Here is a 27,338-nt window from a genome sequence, read left to right on the forward strand (position 1 = left end):
CACACATGCCTTTTATCTTTTTTTTTTTTTTTAAGTATCAGTTTTCATATCTGGTACCTTTAGTCCTCCTGCACTAGAGGTTGAATTTGGGCTTCTCCTGGGATTTTAATTCTCCCAGGATGTGCAGCTCATCTGAAAATGAGGACAAGTGTAGTACGCTCCACTTCATCAGAAGGAGCTGGCAATGTGACCCTTCCTTGGGCAGAGTTGTAGCACCCTCTTCCTCTGCCTGACTCTCACGCTGGAGAGGGATCACACGATATTCTCTGCCTTGCCATTTCTGGGTAGCTGTTTTTTGAACACAGATGTTTTGAGAAACCTGTCATCTCTGTTTTCCATTCCTGAGACTGGATGAAATGAAAAGCGCTCTAATTTTGTACTGTGTTCTCAGTTGTTATTTCTGTAAAGGCTTTGTTTATTTGGGAAAGATTTTGGTATGTGAATGTGCTCACACCCTAAAATGTTATATTAAGCCAAATGTATAGGCTTTACAAAATGTGAGTTCTAAGCTGCTTTGTTTAACAGTAGCTGTTCTCTAGAAGTTTGTAGTCTAATGTCTTTAAATGTAGCATTTTCTGTGAAAAACATTCATTTTGACATTGATTTTATTGATAATAGAGATTGTGTGTGTTTTTTAGAATACAAAAAAGCCCGCCAAGAGATAAAAAAGAAATCATCTGATACACTGAAGCTACAGAAGAAAGCAAAGAAAGGTAACTTGCTTCATACCGTACTGTTAATAGCCTTCTGAGCTGTGCTCATTGACAAATTGAACAGCAATAGGACTTTCTACTGTGATATCCTGCCTCTCTGATGTATTCCTGGTACTTACTTGGGTACCAGGATACAACTACTGTGTGTCATTTAAATCACGTTCTGAAGCTACTGTTTAATGTTCTTACAGAAAAGCCTTAAAACTGTTTGTGTAAAGTCAATCATGTTTTAAAATAGAGCCCTTACTGCTAACTTTTTCTTTTTAGGAATGCTGACATTCTTAAGATGACTTGTGCAGATACCCATAAAATTTTCTAGAATCTTTTGGAATAATATATAAGGAAAGCCATTATGTAAATGTTCCTTAACTATGAACATTTCTCAATGTTCTTCCTTTCTGCCAGTCTTCCTCTTCATTTCTTGTTTTTAACAGCCTGTAATCTCCTAAAGCTTACTTTATCGATCAGACTGTGAGATAGTAGCATAGGTTGTTTTTGGGGGGGGAAGAGCAGTTGGCAGTCACAGAAAACTAAAGATGAGTGAGAGAAAAAGGGAATTTTCCTGAATGGCAATTAATCTTTTTTAGCAGCTTTATCTCATGCTTCTGTTGCTCTCCCACCTCCACCTTGTCACAGGGGTTTTGTCCCTGTGTTGATGGAAGCATGCAGCACTGCTTAGCCGCAGCATTGCTGTTGGTAAGGGTTTTACTTGGCCAAGTGCAAACCCCACCAGGCTTTGGAACAATGATAGGGAGCTTGTACAAAAGACTTCGTGGTTCACTTTCTTGCGCTGGGCTCTTCCCATCTGGGTCTGAAGTGTGCTTTGAGCAGCTCTCAGTCTTCAGGTTGAAACTTGTCCTTCCCTTCCCGCCTAAAAACTGTGAACCCAGGGACAAGAATAAATGCTGGGGTGGGGAGCTTCTTGAAATTTTGAAATTGTGTAAGTGCTACCCAGAACAGGTGAGCTGTCTCTAACTGTCCTTCCATATAGGTGAGTCAATAATTACATTGGTAGAAAGCCAGATAACTGCAACTCTGCTCTTGAATGTTCACTGACTTCAGATAAGAAATGAGGAAAGGAGAGATGAAAGCCAGCAAGAGGGAGCTTAGCTCAGTTGGTTCTGTGTCTTGTTTGTCAGTTTAGTGTTCTAAATAGAATGGTGATCATTAGGGGAAAGTGACTTTCTGAGATAAGATTTTATTTTTGGGTGATGCAAAAACGTTTCTCATTTTGTGTGATGAAATGTCTGACTTCAGACCAACAGCTTTGTGATTTTAGAGAGTTTGTGATTTTTCTTCTATGTCTCTTCCTGTCTTCCCCCTGCCTTTTCTAGTCTTATTTTTTTTTGTCCTTGTGTGGTACAAACAACCCATCAGTGCATGGTAGGTAAGCACTGAGAAAAACGTAAAAGCATGGGATGGTTTGGGTGACTGTCTGGGATCTGAGAAGAAGGAGCCATTTTTGAGCCTTTTTCTATGGATTGACAGGTCTGGCTCCATCTCCCCTTTATCCTGCTGCTGAGTGTTCAATAAATCAGTCTGCAGTACTGAAGGAGGAGACATAGTTTTCTATAAAGTGTGAAGAGGAAGGAGAAGTACTTAAAAGCTGCTGGAAAAAAACCAACCCACTTTTCTCATACTGCAGATGCCACCTGCATCTGTCAGCAGTGGCAAACTGGGTCGTTGGATTTTCTGCTTTCATATCCCTCTCCTCAAATGTGAGCTAACTCATGATCAGAGTCAGGAAATTGGTTTTGTCTTCCTTCAGAATTAAACATCTTTGAGCAAAGAGTGGAATAGGCCTCATTTTTCCATCTTGACATAATTTTTATAGCAGCCATGATGTGATTGACGTTTTGGTGGGTTTGTTTGTTGGTTGGTTGGTTTGTTTGTTTTTTGTTTTTTTTTTTTGTTTGTTTGTTTTTGGGGGGTGGTTTTGGGGGGTGGGGGTTTTTGTCTGTTTGTTTGTTGTTTGTTTTGTTTTAGGGTGGTTTTTTTGCTTTTGGGTTTTTTGTGTGTGTTTTTGTTTGTTTTGTTTTAATCTAATTCCCTTGCTTAATTTTGCTGTTATGATGTTCTTTTGGAGTTGGGTGAAGGTGCTGTATTTCTGTGTTGTCCCCCTTGGAACTGCTGTCAGACCCATGGTGTTTGCTCCAGAGCACAAAACCAAAGGGAGTCAGCAGGGGTTTGGGTGTATGGGGCAGATGGAAGAGCTGAGGACTCACAGGTAGCCAGTACAGGGGAGAGGAGGAGCTGCAATATTTTTGAGGAGCTGAGAGTTGTTCTCATGGCCCCTGGGGAGGGGGCATGTGGGGAGGCTTTGTTCCATATGGCTGTGAGTATGAATGCCCAAAGCTGCTAGCCCCAGCACGAGTACACAGGGGATGGGAGGAAGTTCTTCCTGCCTTCTTACAAGTTACTTACAACACTTAAATGCAGAATAAAAAAACAGGAGCGGATGCTTTTTCACCTCTTTTTTTGTTTTGATCCCTATCTTGAGGAAATAAAGCTTTGGTATGACTGCGGTGTCAGACGTTGTTGTAAAAATGTTTTTATATGTCCCCCATCTTGACAAATCTGTTCAATGTCCTGTGTGGTGAAGTATGTTGCTCTTGCTGCTACTGAGGCATAAAAAAATCAAGAAGGGGTTTATTTCATAACATGATAAAGCTGGAGAAGTGATACTGCTTTAGGACACAAATGAGGTTTGAACTATGGGAAAACTATGCTGGCAGGCATGTGGCTGAGAGCATGAATGTCTTCTGTGTCTTCAACTCTCCTGTTTCTCTGTTTTCAGATTACATTTTTGTTCTGTTCTTCCTCAAGCAGGACCTGTCCCTTTGATTTTTCTGCATTATTGACTCACCTATGGGAACTCTAAAACAACCAATTCATTCCCTTCCTAGCACTTGTAAGAATACTTTTGAATTAACTTTATGATCACCTGTGGGCAAGCGGGATGTTTGCTGAATTCTGGATTTGCTTCAATATTGTGCACGCTGCTGAAAAGGTCCTTTAAGCTTATTCTGCTATTTCCCGTCTGACCTTTTGAGAAAGTGTTTTTCTTGTGCTTTGGGAGGCTCCAGATGGAGGAGCTCAAATACAACCCTCTCCTTTCCTTGTTCACGTCGTGGCAGTGGTGTCCCCTGGCCCTGATGCGTCGGGCTGCAGAGGCTCCCTCACAGCTGATGCTGCAGCATGCACAGCAGCTCCTTGCTCCTTGTCTGCATCCCAGGGACGTTTAGGAAGGAGGGTCATGGCTGTGTGGCTTGTCCTGGCAGGAGTGCTGCAGGTTGGGCTCCCTGCCTTGGCTCTGAGGGGCCGAATCCACGGGCGTTTGCCTGTTCCATGGCTTGTGCGTGGTGTCTTTGTTCTCCTTCCATGTGGCCGAGTTGAAAGTTCAGGCGGGACGTTTAAGATCACGTATTAGAAGTTATGTTTGCAGAGTAAGTGTGTGAACTGCACTAAGGGTGTTTCCAAGGCTTGAAGTGATGGGGAAAACACCATGCTTTCCAAACAAAACAAAAGGAAGTCCAAGGTCTTTTCTGGAAGTTTGCTAGGGTATTCTTAGTAAAGTGACACAACTGCAAAATGAAAGTCTTGCATTTCAAGCAACCTCACAGACAAAATTTTTGCTGTATTTGTTATCTTTAACTATACCAGAAAAAAAAAAAATCCATGTGGATCTAAATCTGTGTATTCTTACATAGGATCCTGGTGCACCTCCCAGATCCATGCAGTCTCTGAAGGGTGTCATGGTGATCTTCAGGGTTCATCATTTTCCTCACAGCCTTATTCCCATGGGGAGCAGGCCCCTAGGGCTTGTTGCCCCCCCCCCCAGCATTGACACTTAGCTCATGTCTGAACAGATGAAGTTGTGTAGTGCATGGAATTTCAGACATCTTCTGAATTGCTCTTTGTTTTCAGTCAAACACTGGCCATCAGAAGTCAGCCCAGCTAACCTGAGTCAGCAGAATAATTATGCATATACTTAAAATAAATTCCATGTTTAGGCTTCTGCTGAGTCAGGGCCTTGTAAGTGGATCCATAGCTGCTGGAAGCTGTTGACGCTATACTGAATCAGGAGAGAGTCAGCAGCTATGGCTCTGCATGTAACCATTTGGGTAGGTTAACAAAACACATGATTCTTGAAGAAAAAATGATCAAGTGATTAAATTAAAATATATCTGAATGTATGTGTAAAATCTGGAATGCATGTTGGGTCTGTTTTCTGTATTTCAGCTTGACTATTAATGAATATATAGGCTTCCCTCCTGCCTGTAACATGACTGGTAGGTTTCAATTTCAGGTTCTTCATGTCACACTGTGTGAGCTTTGAGGAAAATGTTTAAATCCAAGTGGATATGTAAGAAGTTGTTGGATGTAACACTCCCAATAATAGAACATATGTTAATAAGAAAGCTGAGTTTTATCTGTAAGACATGTTGAAGTTTCTGCAGAATTCCCTTAACATTCAATACAGCTTTTCTTCTTGTGTCCCACCAATACTGAGTATCCAGACTGACAGTCTCTGCTTTTCAGTATGTAGTAGTTTCGGAAAGTATACTGTGATTCCAATGAAATCTGGAGAATAGAACATGATTTTTAATTTACTGTAGAACATGATTATTAATTTCCTGCAATACTGCCAAATGTGCTTTTTCTTCCTCCTCCTGGTTAGCAAAGATGACCTCTTTGTGTTTTAGAGCCTTTTAAACTGTTTTTGTGTTACCCTCTGGTCTTAGTAGTGTTGTTATACTTCTCTCAAGGATGGTTGTGCAAAGCCTGTGACTCTAAACTAAAAAGCATAAAGCTTTTCAGTGCAATTAGAACTGAAGAATATCTCAGTTCTTAAAACAAGTGCTGACCTTCTCATTCAGGCGCTTTGCACTCTTTCTGGATGTGGCACTTGCCCCATCTGGAGTGGCAGGCTGGGGAAGGAGAATCCCTGGCCAGAGCCTTCCCCAGGAGGACCCCTCTAAATGGGTCAAGTGTGGCACCATGACTGAAGTGAGAGCCAAAACTATGTGGAGTCAATAAGCTGCAGCTCAGAGGGAAGGAAGCTAATGAGCAAATGAGCAAATTATCCTTATCTGTTGCAGGAAAAAAATCCTGTGTGGATGAGGCCCTGGTACCTTCAGGGCTTTTTGGTGTGTTTTGTTGTTTGGGGGTTTTTTTGGTGTTGTTTTTTTGGGGGTTTTTTGGGTTTTTTTTTCCTCTTCTTCTTTTTGGTGGTGGGGTTTTTTGGTGGGTTTGTTTGTTTGTTTGTTTGTTTTTGTTTGTTTGTTTTGTTTTTTGGGGGTTGTTTTTTTGGTTTTTTTGTGGGTTTTTTTGGGGGGGTGTTTGGGGGTTTTTTTTGTTTGGTTTTGTTTTGTTTTTGGTTTGGTTTGGTTTGGTGTGGGTTTTTTTGTTGTTGTTGTTGTTTTGTTTTGTTTTGTTTTGTTTTGGTTTGGTTTGGTTTGGTTTTTTCCCCTGCAAGTTATAATGTGAGCTCTCCTTTACAAAAATGCATTGAAGACATGTTGCTAAATCAGTGACTGAAGACATTTCTTCAATTTTCTCTCATTCCTTAAGTTTTGAAGGCCTCTCGATAGTTCCCCTCTTTTTGACAGCAAGCCATTTTTATTACAAAAATTTATTATATAAAGTTTTTTAATTAAGATACAGATATCATAGTTAATCTTTTTGATGTTCTTCCATGTTGCATCAGCAATTAGGTTTTCATTTAATTAACAATCTGTTAATGTAATTGCAGTAGAGAACATCAAAAAGTGCTGTGGTTACTCACACAGCACCCGCCTGGAGTTCTGCAGGTTTGAGTTCCCTCTTCCCTGCGAGGGGATGAGCTTTGTGCCACTTGACCAGGGTCTGGTTATCTGTGTTATGCACTTTCTCTGAAGCACAGGTTTACATACTCTCACTAAGGACTCTAAGCTGGTTTAAGTGTCCTAAAGTAAAACTGTGTGGTAAATAACCAGGGTTTAATTTGCAGCAGCTCACCAGGAGGCAAAGCTAATGCATTTGTCTTTACCAGCAATGGAAGAGGTCAAAAGAGTCTAGTCCAAACTGCTCACTCTCTTGTCTTGGCGCTGATGATGATGTCTAAATTCTAGGAATGCTGGAATACCAGTTTGACTTTTTTTATTTTCCTTTCTGTGTCAATTTTGTGTCCTGCAATTTCTCACCATGCGCACCTGCCTGACAGCTGAGGCTCTGGGTAAGTCTGTGCCATGCTGTGACCCTGGTGGCTGGTTTATTGTAGCCCTTGCTGTGGCCTCTCTATGGTGTCTGGTCTCCACTAACTGCCTAGACTTTAATTTCTAATGCAACTAAAATACTGCCTAATCTTAACGAACAAACGATCTTTTGATTTATTTTCTTTTGGCATCTAATTGGAACACTGTAAAAGAAGAAAACCAGTATTGTGGATAAACCCGGTTTATTTTAGAAAGGGATTAACATGGACAGATAAATCTTGTCACAGCTGGGAGAGAAGTTAAATGGAATAGACATGTCATCAAGGTGATGTTTAAATAATTGAGTATCTTATTGTTAATATGACTTTTAAAGTCTAGAGCCTAAAGTCCTTAATGTTGGTCTTTGTAACCTGTGATCCAAATTCCCTTTTTTCTGAAAATCGCATGCATCTTTCTTACCTGATAGATAAGAAATCACTCTATTTACTTCATGCTGGGGAAAGGGTTGGAATTTGGAATCACAGTTGTCTCCTGTTGCCTGATCACATCTCAAATATGTTTAAATTGGGGTACTGTTCCAGCTGTTCTGCAAATTTAAAGTAGCTGCCTTGAGATCCCATTGTGAATGAAGCATGGTGTTTCTGAATCGGGGCAAAGTTCTCATACCTGCACTTGTAAGTGTAGTGATGTAGATGTTGCCTTTGGGAGAAGCCTGGATTGATCAAATCAGCAGGCTCTCAAATGAGGCAACTCCACCAGGCTCCTGGAGCTGGGCCTGGTTGAGCCTGCTGCTTGTCCTCATTTTTTGAAACCACACATGGTGGCTTTCCTGGTTTGTAATGCAATCTAGAAATGTCATTTGGCAACTTGTAGCTTTTCTGTTAACGCAAAGCTGTGCACTTTTGGACATGAGCAGCTGACTCAGATCTCCAGTAGTCAGCAGAAAGACTCAGATTTGGTTTCTGAAGAAGTCTGAGGATAATCCCGGTTTTATGAGGTTTTTCACCTTTCCATAAATGGTTGCAGAATTCTGTTCTCAGCACAGATCCATGTTAGTTATTTGTTGGCTTTACTGTGCAGAACTTAAAGGAGGTGTTCATTCTGGCAGCTGGAGCAGGTGTGCTCTTGTAGAGAAGGTGGTTTGGGAATGACTGACTTGCAGCCTGCTGTGGTTTGTACAGGTAGAGGTGTACTCAGCATGGCCTCATACCGTGTAAATTATCCCACTCTGTCAAGTGTCCAGTATTGTATATTCAAGTTCTGTGTGGATGCTTAAAAAGGTGGAAGGGAACAATCTTTATGTGAGGACATGGAAAATAGTAATTTCACCAGTATTTCCTGCATAGCATTGTCAATAATAGCATTCACTTTGGCAGTCTGACTTCCACAGGGAGAATTTAAAAATTGTTGTTCTATTTTGTTGTTGCTGAGAGTTTTGCTAGTGTAAGTTGTCTTATAATATGTAGGCATGAAATTGTTGAAAATTAGATTTGCCTTTTCCTTTTTCCCTAATATTTTTCCTTTACTGAAGTTCTTTTTGAACAATAGTTATTTAAGAAATTGCATGAGGCTTTCAGCCAGGATTCACACAAAGCAAATTCTATTGCATGTTGGTCCTGTAAAGCCATTTTGTGTCATTGTAATGATGTAAAGCACCTGCTTTGAGGGTAACATATTGAGACTGTCCTTGAAGTAGCAGCAGATCCATGTTACTTTTGATGAGAAGCAGTTCAGCTCCCTGCACGATCAGCTGTCACTTGCCTGTGTCCAGCCACTGGTCACCAGGCTGCTGGAGCATGGTGTTGGAGAATTCAGTCCACAACTTACTTGTCTTGCATTTCTGCTCCTCTCTGTATCATCAGAGCTCCACTTTGAGAAAGGCTGGATTGGAATTCCTCCTCAGTGTTCAGGTTGTTGTCTTGTTCTTCTGGGTGCAGCCAGACATGCTCTGCAGAACCATCCCTACCTCCCGTTCATGTCAGGCTGGTTGCAGACCAGTGAGCTGTGACTGCATTGGATGCTTTTGACCATTGCTGTTGCTGATTGCTGTGGTGGGTCACTCAAACCTGCCTGCAGCTGGGGTAGGAGTGTCCTTCCCAGGTGCACTTTTACAGTTGCTGCATGATAAGACTGTTCTGGAACTATCTGCTGTCATTGTGGTAGTTGTGTTGGTTTGGAAGTGTTTTGGAATGCATAACCTAAAGGCCAGAGAATGTGGGCTGGAGGAAATAATCACTTGCTGATGTTCCTTATGCAAGTGTGCCTTGTGACCACAGCAAAAATACTGCAATCAAAAATACTGCCTTGGCCAATTAACCTTCTTGTCGTTTGAAGGGAGAAAAGAACCACATTGCTCTCCAGGGGTCAGTACTCCCTTCTGAGATAAGTAGCAGATTCAACACAGTGGAGACCCAAGGTGTCTGAGGAGCAGAGGTGGTCAGCAGTTGGCCTTCACACCTTTGGTGTTCTCTGGGTGTAGGAGCGCTGCCGAGGGGATGTGCTCTGCTCTGCTTAGCAAAGGCAAATGGTTCAGTTAGGTAGAGATCTCCTCCCTCAACTTTCCTGAGATGAGTGCAGCTGGCAATTCAGGGAGCGGGAACAGCTATGCCTGCTTTCAAAAGACTTGCTAGATTGATGTCTGCATTGTGGAGCTTTCAAAGGATGTTGATAACGCTTTCTTCCTCCTAAAAGATGAGTTACGAGACATCACCAGGAGAGAGCTGTATTCATCTGTAAACTTCTGATTTCAGAGCCTCATCTAAATGATTCACCTAAGCTTGTTTCCTGCTCTGAATTATTCCTGAGACAAGTTCTCTGTTTTCACAGACTGCCCAAATGCCCCTGAGCATGAAAGCGGGTCTGTGAAAACACTGGTGGGAAGCGGTGTGTCTGTTACTGTACTGACTCACTGGAAGAAATAAAGTGGGAGTTCTGTAGAGGTACAGAGGAAGTTGGAGAGCGGTGCAGTTTTATACATGCTTTGACCAAAGGGTTAAAATACCGGCCTGAACATTATCCTCATAACTTTGTTGAATTGCGTGAAGTTGCACAGGTGCAAATGAGGTTTATTCTTGCCCCGGGTTTCGTCTGCTCTTGTTTCTCTGGTCCAAGATGTCCTGCTCTGAGGTCCACAGAAAGTTCCAAAATTCATTATGATTGTACCCACCTGGTCAGTGGTGTCCAATTGCTTTTTAAGTGTGTCTGTTCTCACTGCACAAGCAAATGCATTTAACAAGGATTTACTGCATTAGGTGCATGATTATGGTGGAGAAGCTGAATGTTCATAGCAGTTCTCCAGAGCTGAACTAATGAGTGTTTGATTTAGTTTGCAGCTAATATATTTTGCATTTGGTACATCCATGGTAGTGAGCCAGTATCTAGGCTTGAACAACAGGTGGTTATTTTACCCATTTTAATTCCAGGCAGCCCTCAAAAAGGGCCTGAGCAATGATGCAGGTTTCTGTTTCCTAAAGAATTTGAAAGAACAGCTCCAGAGAAGTATGAAATGTTTAACCACTGCATCTGATGGCAGAGTATGGGAAGGGTCTGAAGGGTACAGAATAGTCTTGAAGCAGGGAGGCCCAGTTTGTCTCCTGAGGGTGACAGACAAAAAGGCCCAGGACCTTCAGGGAAGTACCCAAAGCTCTCCTATAACTTGTTTCTGGTAGATGCTAATTTTGATGGAGGAAGCAGGGGACCTTCAGACTCTGTTCTTCTTAAAGTTTATTTACTTCCGAAACAGTTTTATGACCATATTAGAGAAGCCAGACTGATGTGCAGGAAGTTTGGTAGCAGGTGGCCTTGGCAGTGGCCGTGTTCATGTTGCATGTGATTCTTCCAGAGTCCATTGCAGAGCTCTGCATGTGGATGGCAGTGCATTCCATCTGGACTATGTCTAACTCTGTACAGGGGAGAATTGGATGTATCCAGCCTGTAATTCCACTAAGCCCGTGTGATTCTCTTTGCTTCCATCACTGCTGTCTTTTCCTGCAGCTCTGGCTGTGTATCAGTGCAGGGAGGCTGATGGCTTTGCCTTGTTCTGGAGTATTAAGGAAATGCATATGATCATAAGGCAAAGTTTTTCTTTTGTAAGCCTGACATTGAGTCATCTGCATTGTGTACTACACACATAAAGAGACTTTTTTCCTCTTGCTTGTAGCTTTAAATCCTCTATGCAGAAAGGTTATCATCCAGAAAAATTGATTTGGGGTAGCTGCTTGTAACTCACACCCCATTTTTTCAGTGTTATATTCCTGGTAAGTTAAATTGCATGTGATGGCATTTCTGGGAGATTTGCAACAAATTTATACAACTGAGGTACTTTAAAATATTTAGGGGTGTAAGCTGCCTGAAAGCATCTTGCAACTGCAACCTTATTGGTTATAATATATCTAAGCAGCAGCTCTTAATTCCTAGAGGAATATTTCTTTGTCATGATGCAGCATAAGCAGCCAGTGCAGAATAAGGTACTTAGCTGTCAGTGTAAGGTACTTAGAAAGTTTTGGTATTATTAATTGACTGTAATTAACACAGTGAAGCCTTTTAATTGCAAAACATTGGATTTTTATTATATCCGTTGACATATATTGGAGATATAGATGATATAGATATATACGCATATATATGTCCAAAAAAAAATATATATATATCTATATATATAAAACCCGTGTTGAGAGGTTTGGTTTAGTTTGGACTCTGGAATGAGGAAAACAGTTTCAGCTGTTGGTTTGTGCAGAGTAGTTGAACCCAGCGCTCCAATGATCAGTAACAGGTCCATAGTAGCATTTCGTATGGGAGATTGATTCATTCATTTATTGGCTCCACAGAATTCTCATTAGGACCTTGTTGAGCACGAATGCAAGAAGGAGGAGGAGTACACCTGGCCTAGTGATTTATACTCTCCCAGTTAGTAGGATGTTGGTTTCTGGCAAGAATGATATGAAGAGTTTCTACAGATAATGCTCTTATAAAGTCCTTATTTTAAATGCTGTCCTTGGCTTGTTGAAACCTTTTGAATTGAGCTGGATTTCTATTCTGTGCAAAAGGGGAAAAAATAAATGCTTTGAAATGCTTGATTTCACTGGGGGAGGAAGCATCCTTAGTAATTTGAATTAAGGGAAAATGCTGGTTGAGACTTGAACAGCAAAAGCACAATCCAGCAGCAGTGCTGGCTGAAAATAATGTTGTCTTCTCTGGAGAGGCACAGTTTTGACAATACATGCTCTTGATTGTTTCCTGCATACAGGACGGGGTGACATTCAGCCCCAGCTGGATAGTGCTTTACAAGATGTCAATGATAAGTACCTGCTGCTTGAAGAAACCGAGAAGCAAGCTGTCAGAAAGGCTCTGATCGAGGAGCGCGGTCGGTTCTGTGCTTTCATCTCGATGCTGCGCCCTGTGATCGTAAGAGCTCTTCGTTTTCAGTCAGTACAATTCACAGATTAGATAAGTGGCCAGAAGACTCTGGAGAGAGTATCTTGTTATGCCTTAGGAATTAATTTCTAGAGCCCAATTCCAGCCTGTATCTCTGTCTAACAAGTGGTGAGAGTTGGGACCTTGCTTGTAGGAGTTTGGAATAATTCAGCAATGGAAAACACTGAAGTTGACTGGTGGGTAAACAATGAGCGCAGAGACTGAAGTCAGTTTGTGTTCTTTATGCATTCCAGACAGAGACATTGGAAATGCAGTTTTTTCGGCTGCTTTCCTTCTTAACATCACATTTTAATATAAATCCTCCTTACTCCTACTCCAGTGCTAGGACTGATAAATGTTTCAAGACCTCCCCCGTGTATATAATGACATTATCTGACAAATTGCAGGCTGCTTCCATGCAGTTTTCAACAGCTCCTTTCCTTCTACATGACAGTTTTTCAGTTCATTAGAAAGCTTTGAGTAAATTTTCATCTCAGGTAGTCTGAAGCCTGACAAGGAATTGTTCATGACTTTGTGCAAGTGAGGTGCATTTCTGAAGGGTCACCAACATACTGGGAAAATGTTCCCAGTGCTTGTTTACGAAGACCATCAGTCTCAACAGAAAACCATAGTTAGAGAATCGTAGGAAAGTCATGAGCAGGAGGAGGTGAATTCCAGACTCAGAGCACCTGGAAGAAATGGTAGCTACGGAATTACTGTGGTAGGTTGCAGTGCAGGAATCATCATCTGAGTTAGCTGTTGATGTAATTTGAGCCAGAATTAATCAGAGATGTATTCATGCTCTGTACCTGTTTAGTTCCTTTAACTATCAAAAACTATGCATTTTACCCCTGTTTACACTCAAGCTTATTGTTAGGGCTCATTAGTGAGTGTACATAGAACAGTTAGGTATTTGTCAAGTACAGCAAAACTGACACTCTTTTTCTGAAGATGTCACAAAAAGAAGGTTAAGATTTATATATCTTGTTGATGAGAGAAAAGCTTTCTGGGCCTTAGAATTTATAGCAATTCTAAAGTAGTTACAAAACGCTAAATTAATATTTTCAACCTTGAATAATTACTTAATGTGGAAAGAAAATGCAGCTCCACTGGGCATCCCCACAGTCATCAGCAAAATGATAAAAGTAATCTATTGTGTTACAGGTCTGATTTTTAAAACCAAGGCTGTGGTTAGCCTGGCTCGTTTTTCTTTTCAGGAAGAAGAAATATCAATGCTAGGAGAAATAACCCATTTACAAACCATATCAGATGACCTGAAAAGTCTCACCATGGATCCACACAAATTGCCATCCTCGAGTGAACAGGTTAGCTCTTGTTACCTGGAAAACGTTTTATTTGTGGTTTGCACCACTTTTTCTTTTGTGTTGTGGGGAATATTGACTACTAGTGTTAGTGGCTTAATGTGATGTTTTGTAGAAGGTTTAGGACAACAAGGCCATTTTTAACATGAGCAAATTAAAAAAAAAAAAAAAAAAAACCTGTTTTGTTGTGAAAATCTGTTTTCAGGGACTGAGTGCCCCTAAAATACTTGGTGAGACCAGAGTGAAGTGGCAGCAGTAACACTTTGAAGGGCATGAAGATGCCCAATTTCTGCAGAGAGTGTTTGAGAAATGAGTGTCATCTCCTTGCCCTACGTTTGAGCATCCCTGTCTTTTTGTAGTCACACAATTGCTGAGGTTGCATAGCTTGATGGAGTCTAACATTTGAGCATTTTTCTATGCTGTCCTTAAAATGCATAGAAAAATGTGTGTCATTAAATGAATCCAAATAGGACATTTTTCTGCACCCCTGCTGTGTGAACTCAGTTTTTTTGGTCATTCTTTATAGTCACCTTATCATTGACATAGAAGTGTAAAGCTCTGTAGGTTGATTACTAAGTCTTCATTTAATTGTTTAAAATGTTACAATACTTCAACTCAAAGGCTGTAATAATTTTTTAAGTCAAAACAAAGGGAACAAAACCTGCAAAAGCTTCCTTAGCGCAAAAGATAAATCTCCAAATTACTTTTTAAAAGGGTTTTGTTGGGTTTTTTTCCATTTAGATCTGAACTTTTTTTCTGTGCTTGCAGCCTTAGTGTTGAAGTATGCTAGTACTGGGAAAGCCAAGGATGAAACTGACTCTTCTGTGTGATGCAGCGTAATTTTGGAAGAGAACTGATACTCAATTGGCACTGAAAGATTGTAGCAGGGATGAACGTTGTATGACAGGCAGATGCTTTCTATTAAAAGGGTGAAAAATTTTCCACATCCTTGATGCTATTGATTATCTTTCATCAGGTAATTTTAGATTTGAAAGGTTCTGATTACAGCTGGTCTTACCAGACTCCTCCATCCTCTCCCAGTACTACCATGTCCAGAAAATCTAGTGTTTGCAGGTAAGTCAGTTGGTAATACTTACTTTTAACCTGTTTGGGGCCAAAGGGAGGCAGGTTCAGACTGTGAAATGGATTTGTATACATTCTTAAATAACAAGTCTTACTGAAACAGTCCCTCATGGTCTTTACTCATTTAAGTGTGTGCTGGGAATATTAAAATGGATGGGCATGACTGAAAAACTTTTGAACTCAACACAACTTGAAGATGCTTTTGGTTCAGTTCTCTTGAATCCATTTTGGATCAAAGAGCAGACTGTACTGATCTAAACTCTGAGATTGTCCATTCATAATTTCCTTTTCTGTTTTTCATGTGGTGACTTTTTAGATTATTCTAAGTAGCTGTTACTAATCAGTAAGTTAAACTGTTTGAAAGGGGAAAAAAACCATCCTTGACAATTGCCCTATGAATCTGGTGGTTGGAAATGCTTTTTTGATACAAGTTTTGACTGTTTAATGCTGTCTAATGCTGTCCTGAAATACGTTGAAACACTGGATTCTGTCTATGCTTTCTCTGTAAAAACTGTTTTCTCTCATAAAACAGTTTATTAGCATGTTGCCCCCATATCCTGGTGTCTACATTTACTCTTTCCTTTTACTGAAAAGGAAGATACCTTGTTGTGTATTCTGCTCAACACCTCTCTAGCAGCTCTCAAATGATTACCTTTCAGTTTGCTTTATGAGTAATATACTACAGGTTCCCTGCGTATGAGCAAAGTTACCTACAGCATGTCAGAGCAAGTGAACACAACTTCTATGTACCTACTTGTCTCTGCATGCCAATATATATAAAAAAGTCAGTACTTTTATATATATATATGTGAAAACGTGCATATTTAGAGCAATGGGCACAGGCTTAAAGATGCAATATCCTGAAGCTATAAAAGAAAATGGCAAAGAAAAACCTCAAAAATTCATCATCTCTTCCTAATCAATTTCATCTTCTTGTATGGTAAACCCTGTACACACAGACTGATGTGTGTGTAAAATAAAGCAGATCTCCTCTTCCTCTGCTCTGCACTGACTTGCACATCTTCTTTGTACATGCATCGGTGCACAGGAGGTGCAGGCCTCACCCTTTAGAGCCATCCCTCAGGCCAGGCTCCTGCCTGGAGCAGGGAGCTGCCATCAGATTGGTGCATCCTGCCCATCCCGCTCAGCCACCCCGGCAGGAAATTCCAGTAGCTCCCGCATTGTGGCTGGCATGTCCGTGCTGTCATTCATGGATTCGAAGGATTAAAAATCAATCTCTTTCTTTGAAAAATCACTTTGGTTTGTTTCCATGGGTATTGATTTGGGGGGTTTAATTCTGTGGTTGTCCTTGTTGCTAACTGAAGCTCCATACCCAGTGGCTTGGCTTCACTCCATGTGCTGTCATGTGTTTTTATCTGGTAGGAAGCCTTCAAGTGAGCAAAACATGTCCCAGGTACTCTGAAGTGTGGGGATTTGGTGATGCTCTCAGGGGTCTCACACACTGTCCTGCTGGTTGTCTGCAGCAGCATGCCTAGAGGCAAACTTTCAGATGAACTCCGATGTCTTTGGTCCCCCTGCTAGAAATCCCCTTGAAAATCTGGGCCAAGTGTAAGTCAGGAATAGGTGAGAACCATCAGCAGACACTTTCGGAGCAAGTGCTGTAAAAATTCCAGGGAGGGCATGTAGCAATTCCTTCATCCCTAACCCAAGTTTGAAGTCTGAGTGGTTAAGATTTGATCATTTGAATGACACTCAAGATAAAATGCCATTTTCTCTCTGGTCACCAGGGATACTGCAGCTGCTTATGGTTCTTTACTGATATATATGTGCATATATATATATATTTAATTTGTCAACATTTTTCTTTTCCGGTTTATGCTGCCTGTTGCTAGAGACATGTGGAATGTTAATTGTACTGTATATGGGTCTCTCCCCACCCCGCCCTTGTGTCTTTTCCTCTCCCCTTTCCTTTCTCTGTTCCTTTTGTCTCTCACAGCAGTCTGAACAGCGTTAACAGTAGTGATTCCCGGTCCAGTGGCTCGCACTCGCACTCACCTAGTTCACACTATCGCTATCGCAGCTCCAATCTGCCTCAGCAGGCACCCATGAGGCTGTCCAGTGTGTCCTCCCATGATTCTGGATTCATGTCCCAGGATGCTTTCCAGTCCAAATCGCCATCCCCCATGCCACCAGAAGCACCTAACCAGGTACGTGCAAGCATGAGAACAAAAACCTGAGTGTGAGCTGGACTCTGTAACTTGGCTCACCTTTCAGAAAAAGGATCTGATTAGGTTTGGGGTACCTCTGAGTCAGTTTAAACATTGAGGGTAAGGGTTGTCTCAGTGCATTTCATTTATCTGAAAGCTGGGCCTCTAGCTGGAGTTATTTATGCTGCTTTTGTGTAAAACGGATGAGTTGCTCTTTGGCGGTACAGCTTTCCCTCTGGTCCTGGAGGGAGCCTAGATGCCTAACTTTGAGATAAACACAGACAACAAAGTAGTCCCACCTTACAGGAGGGAATAATATTCACTTTACTTACTGAGGTTATCAGTTAATATCCTGCACGGGTTGCAAGTGGTTAATATCTGGTGGCTCTCTGCTGTTTAATGGGCAAATATTGATGCCAGAACATTCTTTTGACAGTCATAGTGCTAATACTGGTGGCTGTGGCATTAGAGAGACTTCTTTTATTCCTCCTCTCCAAAGGGTCTTGGATACTCTAAATACTACCAGTGTTACTATACATAATGGATTTGGCCATTTTTTATGACACCTGATTCTGTGGATAAACTTGAATTTTGGACTCTCAGTTGAACACCTTGCAGAAATAAGGTTTCTGCATGAAAACGTGAGGTGTTAGTAATTCTTTATGGAGCTCATAAGAAATGAGTGTTTGTGTAGTCAAATATAATAGCATCCTGTGAAGAAGCTCTCACTACAACTATAAGCAAACTTTCCCTGAGCATTTTTGGGTCTGCAGAAGGAAGCTGCTACTGTATTTGTTCATGGCATCATTCCTTTAAAAACTCACTGGCCATCTGCAGGCAGATGTTTTCAATGCTCCATGGCCTGTATCTTTCAGCACCTGAATTCTCTTGCTGCTTTATTTTATTTTTTTTTTTAAGAAATCCCACAGCAACTGTAGTATTTTTAAACAAGATTGAATTGCCTTCTCACATTCTAAATCCCATTGAAAAATCTTAGCTACAAACTGAAAAGGGCCTAATACCCCATTGTTGAGTATTACTTACTTTAATACACCCTGAGATCACTGACGGGAATTGTCTTTTACTTCAAAAATGTAGCTGCACTCCTTTTCACATGTTGGGGAGTAGGTAGTTTTGTAGGCATGGGTGAGGAGTGTTAATCCTCATAGTCAGCAAGTGTTAGTGGTTATCAGGTGTCACCTGCCCATGTAAACTACCCTAGACCACCTTTGATAGCACACAGCCCCCTGCCTTTTGCAGAACATTTAGTAAGTAGTACCCTTAGAGAAATTTTTGAAGCATCATCCAAAACAGCACTGGTTCATTTAGGCTTGGAACACATTCTCAAGGGAAGCTCAATGGTTTTTAAATATATTTCCTTCTTTCATTTTAATAGAAATGCTTTCTTTTCAAACAATACCTCTTTTGTCCCCAGTCTGGACACATCAGCTTTTTTTTTATAGATGACATCCTGAAGAACTTTGTGCACACTAATAAAATGAATGTTTTGTTTAGATTGGCTATGGCTAACCTAAGTGAAATGCAAAAAAGTAAATGAGCAATAATAAAGTAAACTGGAATAGTAACAAGGTAAGGAAGTTGACTTTTAAGATACATATATCAGTTACACATGCTAGCATCATCTTTGGTTTTCACAGTATCCACTGCACCTGCATAAAAGGGCAGTAATCCACATGATGATGCTATGTTTGCAGACAAGGATGTAACTTTGCAATTGCTCTTAGCATGAAAAAAACCCAACACCTCTCTTTGCAAATTCCCCTGTTAAGCAGAAGAGAGAACTTAGGCTGGTATCAGGTGGCAGAACATCCTGAAAGTCGATGGGAGTCACGCTGATTTACACCAGCTAAGTTCATATGCTTTCACTTCATTTTAGAAACTGTCCATACGGTTGCAAACTGATCCAAGCATCACTTGAGCTTTTCATGAGCTGTAGAAGGCTGCAGCAGTGTGACAAGTGTAGTGTGTTGGTATAACAAATAGGTATGTGCTCTGTATGTCTCTGGTTCTGTTTACCTTTACTCAGAGGAAAAGGTAACAGATCATTGCCTGGCCGCTTCATCTTTGCTTAAGTGTCTTGCTTTGTATGTTCAGCACTAAGTAAATTGTGTGTGTTGTGCTGACAGAGAACTGTGACTGTGAGCTGAGCAGAAGCTGTTCAGTGGGCAGCGTTACCCCGTGTTGTGTGTCTCTAACCAACTGACAGATCTCCCTGTGGGGCTGTGCTTGGAGCATCCTGCTGGGTGGGAGGAGGCTGCTGCTCTGTCTCAAACACCGATGACACTGTTCCTAGTAGTGACACTGAGAAGGCAGAAAAGCAAGCTCTGGAACCAGCAAAGGAAATTAAAAGCTGTTATATCTTGTGCGGGTGGATGCTTTGATGATGTTTGCTAGCTCCACACTGTGGCATACGATGGATCAACAAAGCCCTTTTCTTATTTAATAATGAGTTTTAGGAAAAAAAAGTAGAAGGAGACCAACTAAAATTCCCGTATTATAGGAATGTGAATATATGAGTTATGTGAAGCTATTACATATATAAGCTCATCTTTATTTTAGACAAGCGTCACTGAAAAGTAAACTGAATTTCCTCAAAATCACAGATGGGGGGTGGGGAGTTGATGGGAATCTCAAAGAGTAACTGGAGACTGAAACAGGATATGGTATCGTCCTGGTTTAGAGCAAATTTGGGAGAATACCAGAGGAGAGATGTCAGACAAAATGAAGATTGCTTTGCAGCCTGCAGCTGTTAGAAAGAGTAGCAAGTCTTTACCATTATCACACTTTGCATAGAAGATAGGAAAAAGAACAATTATAAACACAGACTGCTCTTTCACTGATGTGTGAGGATCACCTGCAGCATTGCTGGGAGTAAAAGTGCTAATGCCTGTAGCACATGGGTGTACGTGTAGGAAGGTCACTGTAAAAGGCTTTCATGATAATTAAAGGGGTACATTTGGGTATAGCTGAACAGCTGGAAAGGCATCACAGGTTTCTTTCTGGAGTGGAACAGTTTCTTTAAATGCTAGCTGTAAGGTCAGGCATGGCCAGCATTGCCCATGACACACAGTGACCTCATACAAAGCCCTTCTGACACACCTGGAAGCACAGAGTGGCTCTTGGAAGGACATTGGGTGTGGCTGGTGCTGCTAAACCCACACATTGCCCTATGTGGTAGACAGACTGGGGCCTGGGAGTATCTGTGGTCGCATGATGTGATTATAGTATAGTGATGTTTGTCAACATGTGGGGGAAGCGCCTACACAGTTGGATTTTACAGGCTGCTTGTGACTTCATGGAGATGAAAGCAAAGGGAGAGAAAGAAGCAGATGAAGATAAAAATGTTGATGTGCTGTCAGACAGTAGAGAGAGAAGTCTTCATTGTTAGAATGCTCTGGAAAGCACTTTTCCTAAGCAGTGAAGTAGAGGGAAATTGAATGTGAAGTTGCTTCTGCATGTACAGGTTATAAAGCTGGAAAGAGTCTGCTTTTGAGTTGATGTCATTGCGTGAAATAGCTGCAAGTTAGAATAGGAGAAATACATTGTTACAGCTATTCAGTTTTCCATTTAAATTAAGAAATGCTTCCAAATGGGACCTTAAAAAAACCCAACAAAACAGAATGGAAAAAAAACACCAAAAGCAAAACAAACAAAACAAAAAAAACCAAAAATCAAGTTCAAACTGAAACACATCTGTAAGTTATCACCAGAAATTCATGATAAAACTCTTAAAATAGTTTGTCCCTGACTAGAAAGAAGGGTCAGTAGAGGCAGATTCCTGGAAATTAGACAAATTGAGGAGGTGAGCTTGAGTCAGTACGGAGCTTTTCTAAAAGTAGCTGAGACCATCTTCCACTGTCTCCAGAGGAACACTGGACCACACTGATCATTAGGATTTGGTCTCCTGGGAAACGTTTGTCCAAGAAGCTGGCTTCTATTTGAGAACGGGAGAGGGTTAAGAAAGCAATGCTATATTTGAATGGAAAACAGAGCAAAGGATGAAAGTAATTTAGGATAACCATGGTCCTTTTATAGGTTAGTAGGACAGCAGATGGAAAATGGAATTGTACAGTCCAGTAGCTAAAAAAAATCTTTTTATATAGATACCCCTGCTGGAACTCATACATACCACACCAAGCAGCGAGACACTACTCAAGAACAAGCCATGGCTCATCTGAGAGACCAGAGACCAAGCTACACTTGTACAACCTGTGTTTGGGGCATTGCTTGTCACTGCAGAGCATAGTTCTAGCTTTATCCTGTTAATTTGAAGCTTTTTCTCAGATGATTTTAGAACAGAGCAGAACTGCCATTATCGCAGCTGTGGGGAAAAAATAGCTAAAATGGGAGAACTGATTTTAAAAATTATTCAAACAAAACAGTCTTTTTAAAAAGGAATCTACTAAACAAGGTGAAAAAATCTGATAGTCAAATTTCTCACAGCGTGGGGTGGTGAGGTGGAATTGCTCTGCCCTGTGTGTGTGCTCCCAGCAGAGGGTGTGAAGGCTTGTGCCTCTAGAACAAGCACTCCAGAGCCTGGACACTATTTGCCCAAGCAGTAGCTGTGCAGTTTCTGTTTTCAGTCCCTCATGTACTTTATGCTAGGAAGGGAAGTCTGTGCTTCCCACACCTGGGTGCAGCCATTCAGGACTGTCTCTCCAGTCTGATCCAAGCATCCTTTGACCTGCTGCCAGTCATGTCTTCCTTATCCTTTCCCTCAGGAGTTCAGTATTCTTCTGCCTCCCTCTCCATTGCTGGAATCCCTTTTTAGCAAGACCAGAGATTCCCTTTTTCTGTACCTTGCAAGTTTCTGAAGATGAGGAGACCCTGTTTCTGTATCACCACCTCTTGCATTTCCATCACCTTCCAGGATGTTTTCTCCATGACATCTTGGTTCAGCCTCTGCCTAGGTTTTCTTCCTGAAAACAGACACAACTGAGTTGGTGGGAGAGTTCTTTTTGTTATGGTTTCTTTCACTTTGGAAGAGTCACTTTATTGCAAAAATCAGTTCACCAATTTGTCTTTTTTCCTCCACACTTTGCATCTTCAGAATCTGCATTTTTGACCTTTTTAAATGTATCTTTATGGTCATAAACCTCATCTGTGAGCTCTCTCTACCATTGTTTGACATACCCTGGTGAAATTTGTGTCTTGTAGACACAAATAGTGTATTAGATGTAAACTCCAAGTACTTACTTGTCACCCTTGGGGCATCTGTAGAAAACAAAGCAGCATGGGAGATGCCATGCTTGGAACATAGACCCTTCACTGTCTCTCATGCATATGCAGAATATGCAGACCAAGGAGGGTCATTCATGCTGTAAGTAGGAAGTTTCAGAAAGTATTTTCTGTAATTGCATTTTTCTGTCTTGTTTTTCTCCTGACTAAACCATAACAGTAGTGTGAGTATTCTCATGAGGCTTCTTTTGCTGCGGTACCTGGAATGTCAGGCAGAACTCTGGAGTTTAGTGTAAAAGCTGGTTTTCTATAATGTATTTTATCTAGGGATAGAGGCAACAGTCTCGTCTCTTATTTAGTGCACCATAGTTATGAGTGATGGCAGAGTCAACTCTCAAAAGGAGTTGCATTAAATCAAGAATGCAACAAGTTCCACTAAATATCATGCCACTGCATCATCAGGTACACCACTTTCACTGCTGTCCTTAACAGCTAGGTGTCACTTGTTGCTATTCCCTCTGATTGTACCTTCACCTCAATTCTTACTTTCCTCAATACAAGCCTTGTTAGCTGAGCCACTTTGAACACAAGCCTTATTAGCTGAGCATACTTGTACCCTGAGCACATTTGACAGGTCACCTGAAGATCACCTCATGTCAGCATAGGGTGGGGTGAGTGTTATTTCTGTAAAATACTCCATCACTCTACATGCTTTTTAAAATTTTAACAGCCTTTGCAAAATTTCACTTAAATCACTGTCTACTAGTAAGCACAAGATGCTGATACGGTATTGACTTCTCAGCTGCCCCAGCAGTCTTCACCAAAATCCTTCTGGTGACGGTGTTCTGTCCTGGGAGACCCTACATCTCCTTCTGCCCGGGCACCTGGCTGCACATTACCCATCTAGCTCCTGGTGAGCAGTGAGACAACGTGTGGGTTTTAGGAGTAATTGGTCCTCTACACTGCCTCATATCCAGCTGCCCTTTTATTGCAGATCTTACCTAAGATTAACTGGTGAAATTCTGCTTCAGGTGAGATTTCCCTTCCTCTTCAACATGTCATTCCTAGAAATCTTTGTCTTTGCTACACAAACTTGATACAAGAGCACATTCTCTCTGCTGTCATAAAACACCTTGTATAGACTTGTTTCATGAGTCCTTGGCTACTAAAGGGTGAATTGGTCTTGCTACTGTTGAATTTCTGAGCGTGAATAGAGCTCAGTACTGCCCTGACAACTCTGCCAGTATTCATGACCATGTCCATGCTCTCGGTTGGACCTGGACACACATGCCTACAGAGCAGGATGCCACTTCAAGGGGGGGATGTGGAAGAGCATTGTAGTTGGTAAAATGGATCATTCCCCTTGGCATTTGTGTAGTTCACTTAGATGCTCTTATAGAGGTCTGACAGCAGCAAAGGTACATAAAGGTGTGCACTGAAATTGGAGAAGTTCCTAGGTAGGAGCAAAATGTTTGATGTGTTCAGTGGACATTTTGTGTCCTGTGTTTTCCTTTACTCTCCATCCAAGCCCCTGGTATTTTCTGCCTCTGCTGTTAGGAGAAGGCAGGTGGCAAGCACATGCCACCACTTCTGCAGTAGTGTGCATGTACCTTCCTGCTGGCTGCTGGGCAGAAGTTTTGAGTCAGGGTGCTTTTGGTGTATGCATCCTACCTGCAGAGGCACATGCGTATAGGTCATGCACTTTGGAAACCTCCAGTTTCGGTAAGTATCTCTTCTTTCTCGGTTCTATCATACTCAAACTCAGATGAGCTTTTCACAAACACTTTTGCAGATCAAAATGTACGAGAACTTGTGAATGTAAGTGATGTTTGCTACTCCGTGTTTTGAATTTAAACTTTGTGTCTTCGAAGTACTGATGATCTGCTTTTCTGTATAAATCAGTTGTCTCAGTATATTGCATGTTTGCACTACAGGTGCCCTCAGCTCCCTCAGCTTCTTGCTCTGAGACAGCAGCAGAATTGAGACGCTGAAATTGCAATGAGGAGTTGAGATTGCTGCCTCAATTCCCTCATTCCTAAGCAGTGTGGCAAGTTCTCGCATTAAGCAAGTGGCTTTTTATTTTCATAGATTTCCTGAACATTAGCAATAGTTTTGAGCAGTTTCTAATTGATTTTTAAAATCCTAACCCTTTGCTTCTCTCATCCTTCCCTCTCTCCTGTGTGTCTCTATGTATGTGCTTTTTGTCTTTTTGTTTGTGATTTTTTTTTCTTTTCTTGTGGCTTGTGTATCCTTTCCCTGCGTTGCGGTGCTGTTTTATGCTGCAGAATTCGTCCAGCTCTGCCTCTTCAGAAGCCTCTGAAACCTGCCAGTCAGTGAGCGAGTGCAGTTCCCCCACCTCAGTCAGCTCAGGCTCCACCATGGGGGCTTGGGCCTCCACAGATAAGGTGAAAAACTTCATCTCCAAGATGTACAAACCTACTAGTTCGTTATCCAAACCCTGCAACATTTGGGCAAAACTCCCATGTATGGGATGCAACCAGGATTCCTCTTTGTGAGGATGAGATTAGAAACTGCTGCACGCTCCCTTAGAAATCAATATGTTTGAATAAAACCACAATGGCCTTTAAACCAGCTACTAGGAGAAGCTACAAATTGGGCATTTTACAGAGATCGTTTTCCAGCTTTTCTACTCAAAGAGATTGTAGAATGCTGCCCAAACCCAGCTGGTTGCTTAACAAAATGCACCTTGCCCAGGTTGTGCTGTTTGTTGCTTCTCCCATTAGGTAGCATACATTACACTGAGTAATGGGGGTTGTTTTTTGACCAGAAAGGAAAACAGAATACACATGGTTGGAATAAATTACGTGGGATACACTCCAGATGAGGGGAGGAAGTGCTAGCAGTCTCCTTTCTCATCTGGTAAATCCTTGCTGTTGGTTTTTGTTTATTTCTTCCATATCATCACACAGCCAGAGTATGTCATGTTTGAAGGCTTTATGCTTTTCCTCTCTGTCCAGCTACACAGACTAAATGTCACCAATGCAAATGCCTTCAGGACTGGAGAAGTTCTATGTCCACAGTTTGCAGGGTACCTAAATTGCAAAGGCTTTTTCACAGTGCTGCTTTCATGGACAGAAGGCAAAGCTGCTCAGCCTGGAGACAATGACTGCTAGATTGATGCCTGAAATTTGTTATAGATAACAATTTCCAGGTGATCTCACTCATGAATCAAGCATTGTATCAATTTTCTGGTTTTTTATTTGCAGCGAATTGAAGAATTTGCTTTCTTTTGTTTTAAGATAGAGATTTCCTCCCTAGAACATCAGTCACAGTGTATTTTCGTATTCATTCTGTTTATATTAATTTCTGTTTTTGTTTTTTTTTTTTTATTTGTTTCATTTCCAGTTGTCTAATGGGTTTTATCACTGTAGTTTATCAAGTGACCCATCCGTAGCTTCAGTTGGTGCAGGTCCTTTCCCTCATTTCCCGCCTGTCTCCCGCGCGTGGACTCGGGCTCCCTCAGCCCTCCTTCCAGACTACGCTCATTATTACACCATTGGGCCAGGCATGTTACCATCATCTAAGATCCCTAGCTGGAAGGTTTGTGTTCCTTTTGTTGTGGCAGTCCTCACCTCACACTCCTCATACCAACAGCATGCACACGGCAGTTGTTGCTCCCTTTCGGTCCATGTAATTACTGGTTGATTTGCTCTGTTTGATATCACTCTGAATGGGTACTGCATGGTGAAAATCAGACCTAAAATCTGGTTGTGGGTATTTCTGAATGACCTTGTGTGTTCTGGCACCAACTGGAACATACCAAAGCTGAAAATATACAGGTAGGAAGGAATAGTTTAGCCCTGAAACATTGGTGAAAACACTCTGGGCTCCATTCAGGGGGAAAGAGCTTATTTAGCACTGTCAAAGGGCTCACTTGAGCAGGGAAGGGCATCCAGTTGTCTTAGTGGGACCATACATTGGACATCCTGATGTTCTCCCTGTGGCTGGGCCCATGGCTGTAGGCAGGCACACTCTCCTAGATCCAGCTGGAGTAGTTGGAGAAGGTGCTCAGCACCAGGTAAACCCAAGTGGTGACTGAAGCTTTACTGCCACAGACTGGAAGTGCTCACCCAGCTCATTTTGCTCTCTGGGGGAGACCACCAAAAAAGAGTGCAGTAACTTCTCTCAGTTGCTCCAGCTGGATCTGCAGGATTACTTGGCATCAAAACATTTCTGCTCTGCTAGAGGTTGAAGTCCATCCCTGCCAGGTGGTTCCCCTGGGAGACTCTGCCCTAGTGCAAAGGGAAGAGGTCTCTTTGCTGCTCTGCATGCTCAGCAAGGCTGATGTGCAGTCAAGAGTAGCTGTGCAGATTTTAAGTGCCTGTGGATGGTTATATAATAGTGCATATGCACCACGGGACCCCTCCATATACATCTGAATTGAGAGAACTTGGTACAGATGCCCCTACTCTCTCTCCAGGCGCTGGAGACTTTTTGGATACATACAGGGTGGCCACAGTAGTCCTGGGGCTTAGGGTCATTTGTTGTGTCTCTGCTAGAAGCATTTTGCCAATATGTTTCACAGCAAAACACTTGGAGCAGAGACACAGCTGTCAAGGCAAAGCAGAGTTTCATCTGAGTTAACAAAACCAAAATACCTGTCTGTACAAGGGGGTGTGCCAGTTCAGCTGCCTTGCACTTCTCATTCCTTGGAGTGAGACGTCTCAAGAAACCCACAGTGTGATCTTAGTCCATCATGAATTGTCTATCAGGAGGCTGTGGGAGGCTGCCCAGCAGGCAGCTGTGAGGGTGTGGGCCCCATTCTCAGGAACAGGTTGTTTCTTTCATGTTTAAAGCAGCCTTTGTCTCAGTGGAGGAAAACTTTTAGGATTGGGATTGCCCCTGGAGCAGCTGGTGTTGGGGGAGCTGCTGCGTAGCACTGGTTCTGCATCCCAGCCCAGGTCCTGGATCAGTCAAGCTCTTTGTGTGCAGTGTGTGGGTTCTGGACACCCTGTTTGCTTGATAGAGCCCCAGGTGAATACAGCCCTCATAGCCTGAGGAATTCTGTTTCAAACTTAGCACCAGTAATTCAGAGTGAGCTTAGTCTTTCTTCAGTACAAACGATCATTATGAACTAGATCTCTGATAGTAAGTAAACAGAGATAATTCAGAGTAACTTGCTCCATTAATGTGTATGAAAAATCTGTTCAAGCCTAATTTTTCAGAACTGAGGACATCTGTAACAGCATGCAGTACTGAACCTGTGTATATCTGGAACAATTA

At 41.8% G+C, this 27,338-nt stretch overlaps 1 protein-coding gene across 11 annotated transcripts in view; it reads left to right on the plus strand.

Annotated features, from left to right (window-relative positions):
• The window catches only part of MTSS1 (MTSS I-BAR domain containing 1), a 127,049-nt gene that overhangs the window by 94,621 nt on the left and 5,090 nt on the right, over nt 1-27,338 (plus strand). For 2 of the 11 annotated variants that reach the window (XM_040083120.1, XM_058423429.1), the window contains exons 7-13: nt 639-713; nt 12,156-12,313; nt 13,540-13,647; nt 14,621-14,718; nt 16,685-16,895; nt 24,380-24,499; nt 25,461-25,655. In XM_040083120.1, coding sequence (XP_039939054.1) covers nt 639-713; nt 12,156-12,313; nt 13,540-13,647; nt 14,621-14,718; nt 16,685-16,895; nt 24,380-24,499; nt 25,461-25,655 — 965 coding nt within the window. Of the gene's footprint in view, nt 1-638; nt 714-6,515; nt 6,931-12,155; nt 12,314-13,539; nt 13,648-14,620; nt 14,719-16,684; nt 16,896-24,379; nt 24,500-25,460; nt 25,656-27,338 lie in introns of those variants that run through there. The other 9 variants (XM_040083138.1, XM_040083238.1, XM_058423425.1 and 6 more) reach the window with 8 other exon arrangements.

The sequence above is a fragment of the Hirundo rustica genome, chromosome 1, assembly GCF_015227805.2.
Source record: "Hirundo rustica isolate bHirRus1 chromosome 1, bHirRus1.pri.v3, whole genome shotgun sequence".
In the NCBI taxonomy this organism is placed as follows: Eukaryota; Metazoa; Chordata; class Aves; order Passeriformes; family Hirundinidae; genus Hirundo; species Hirundo rustica.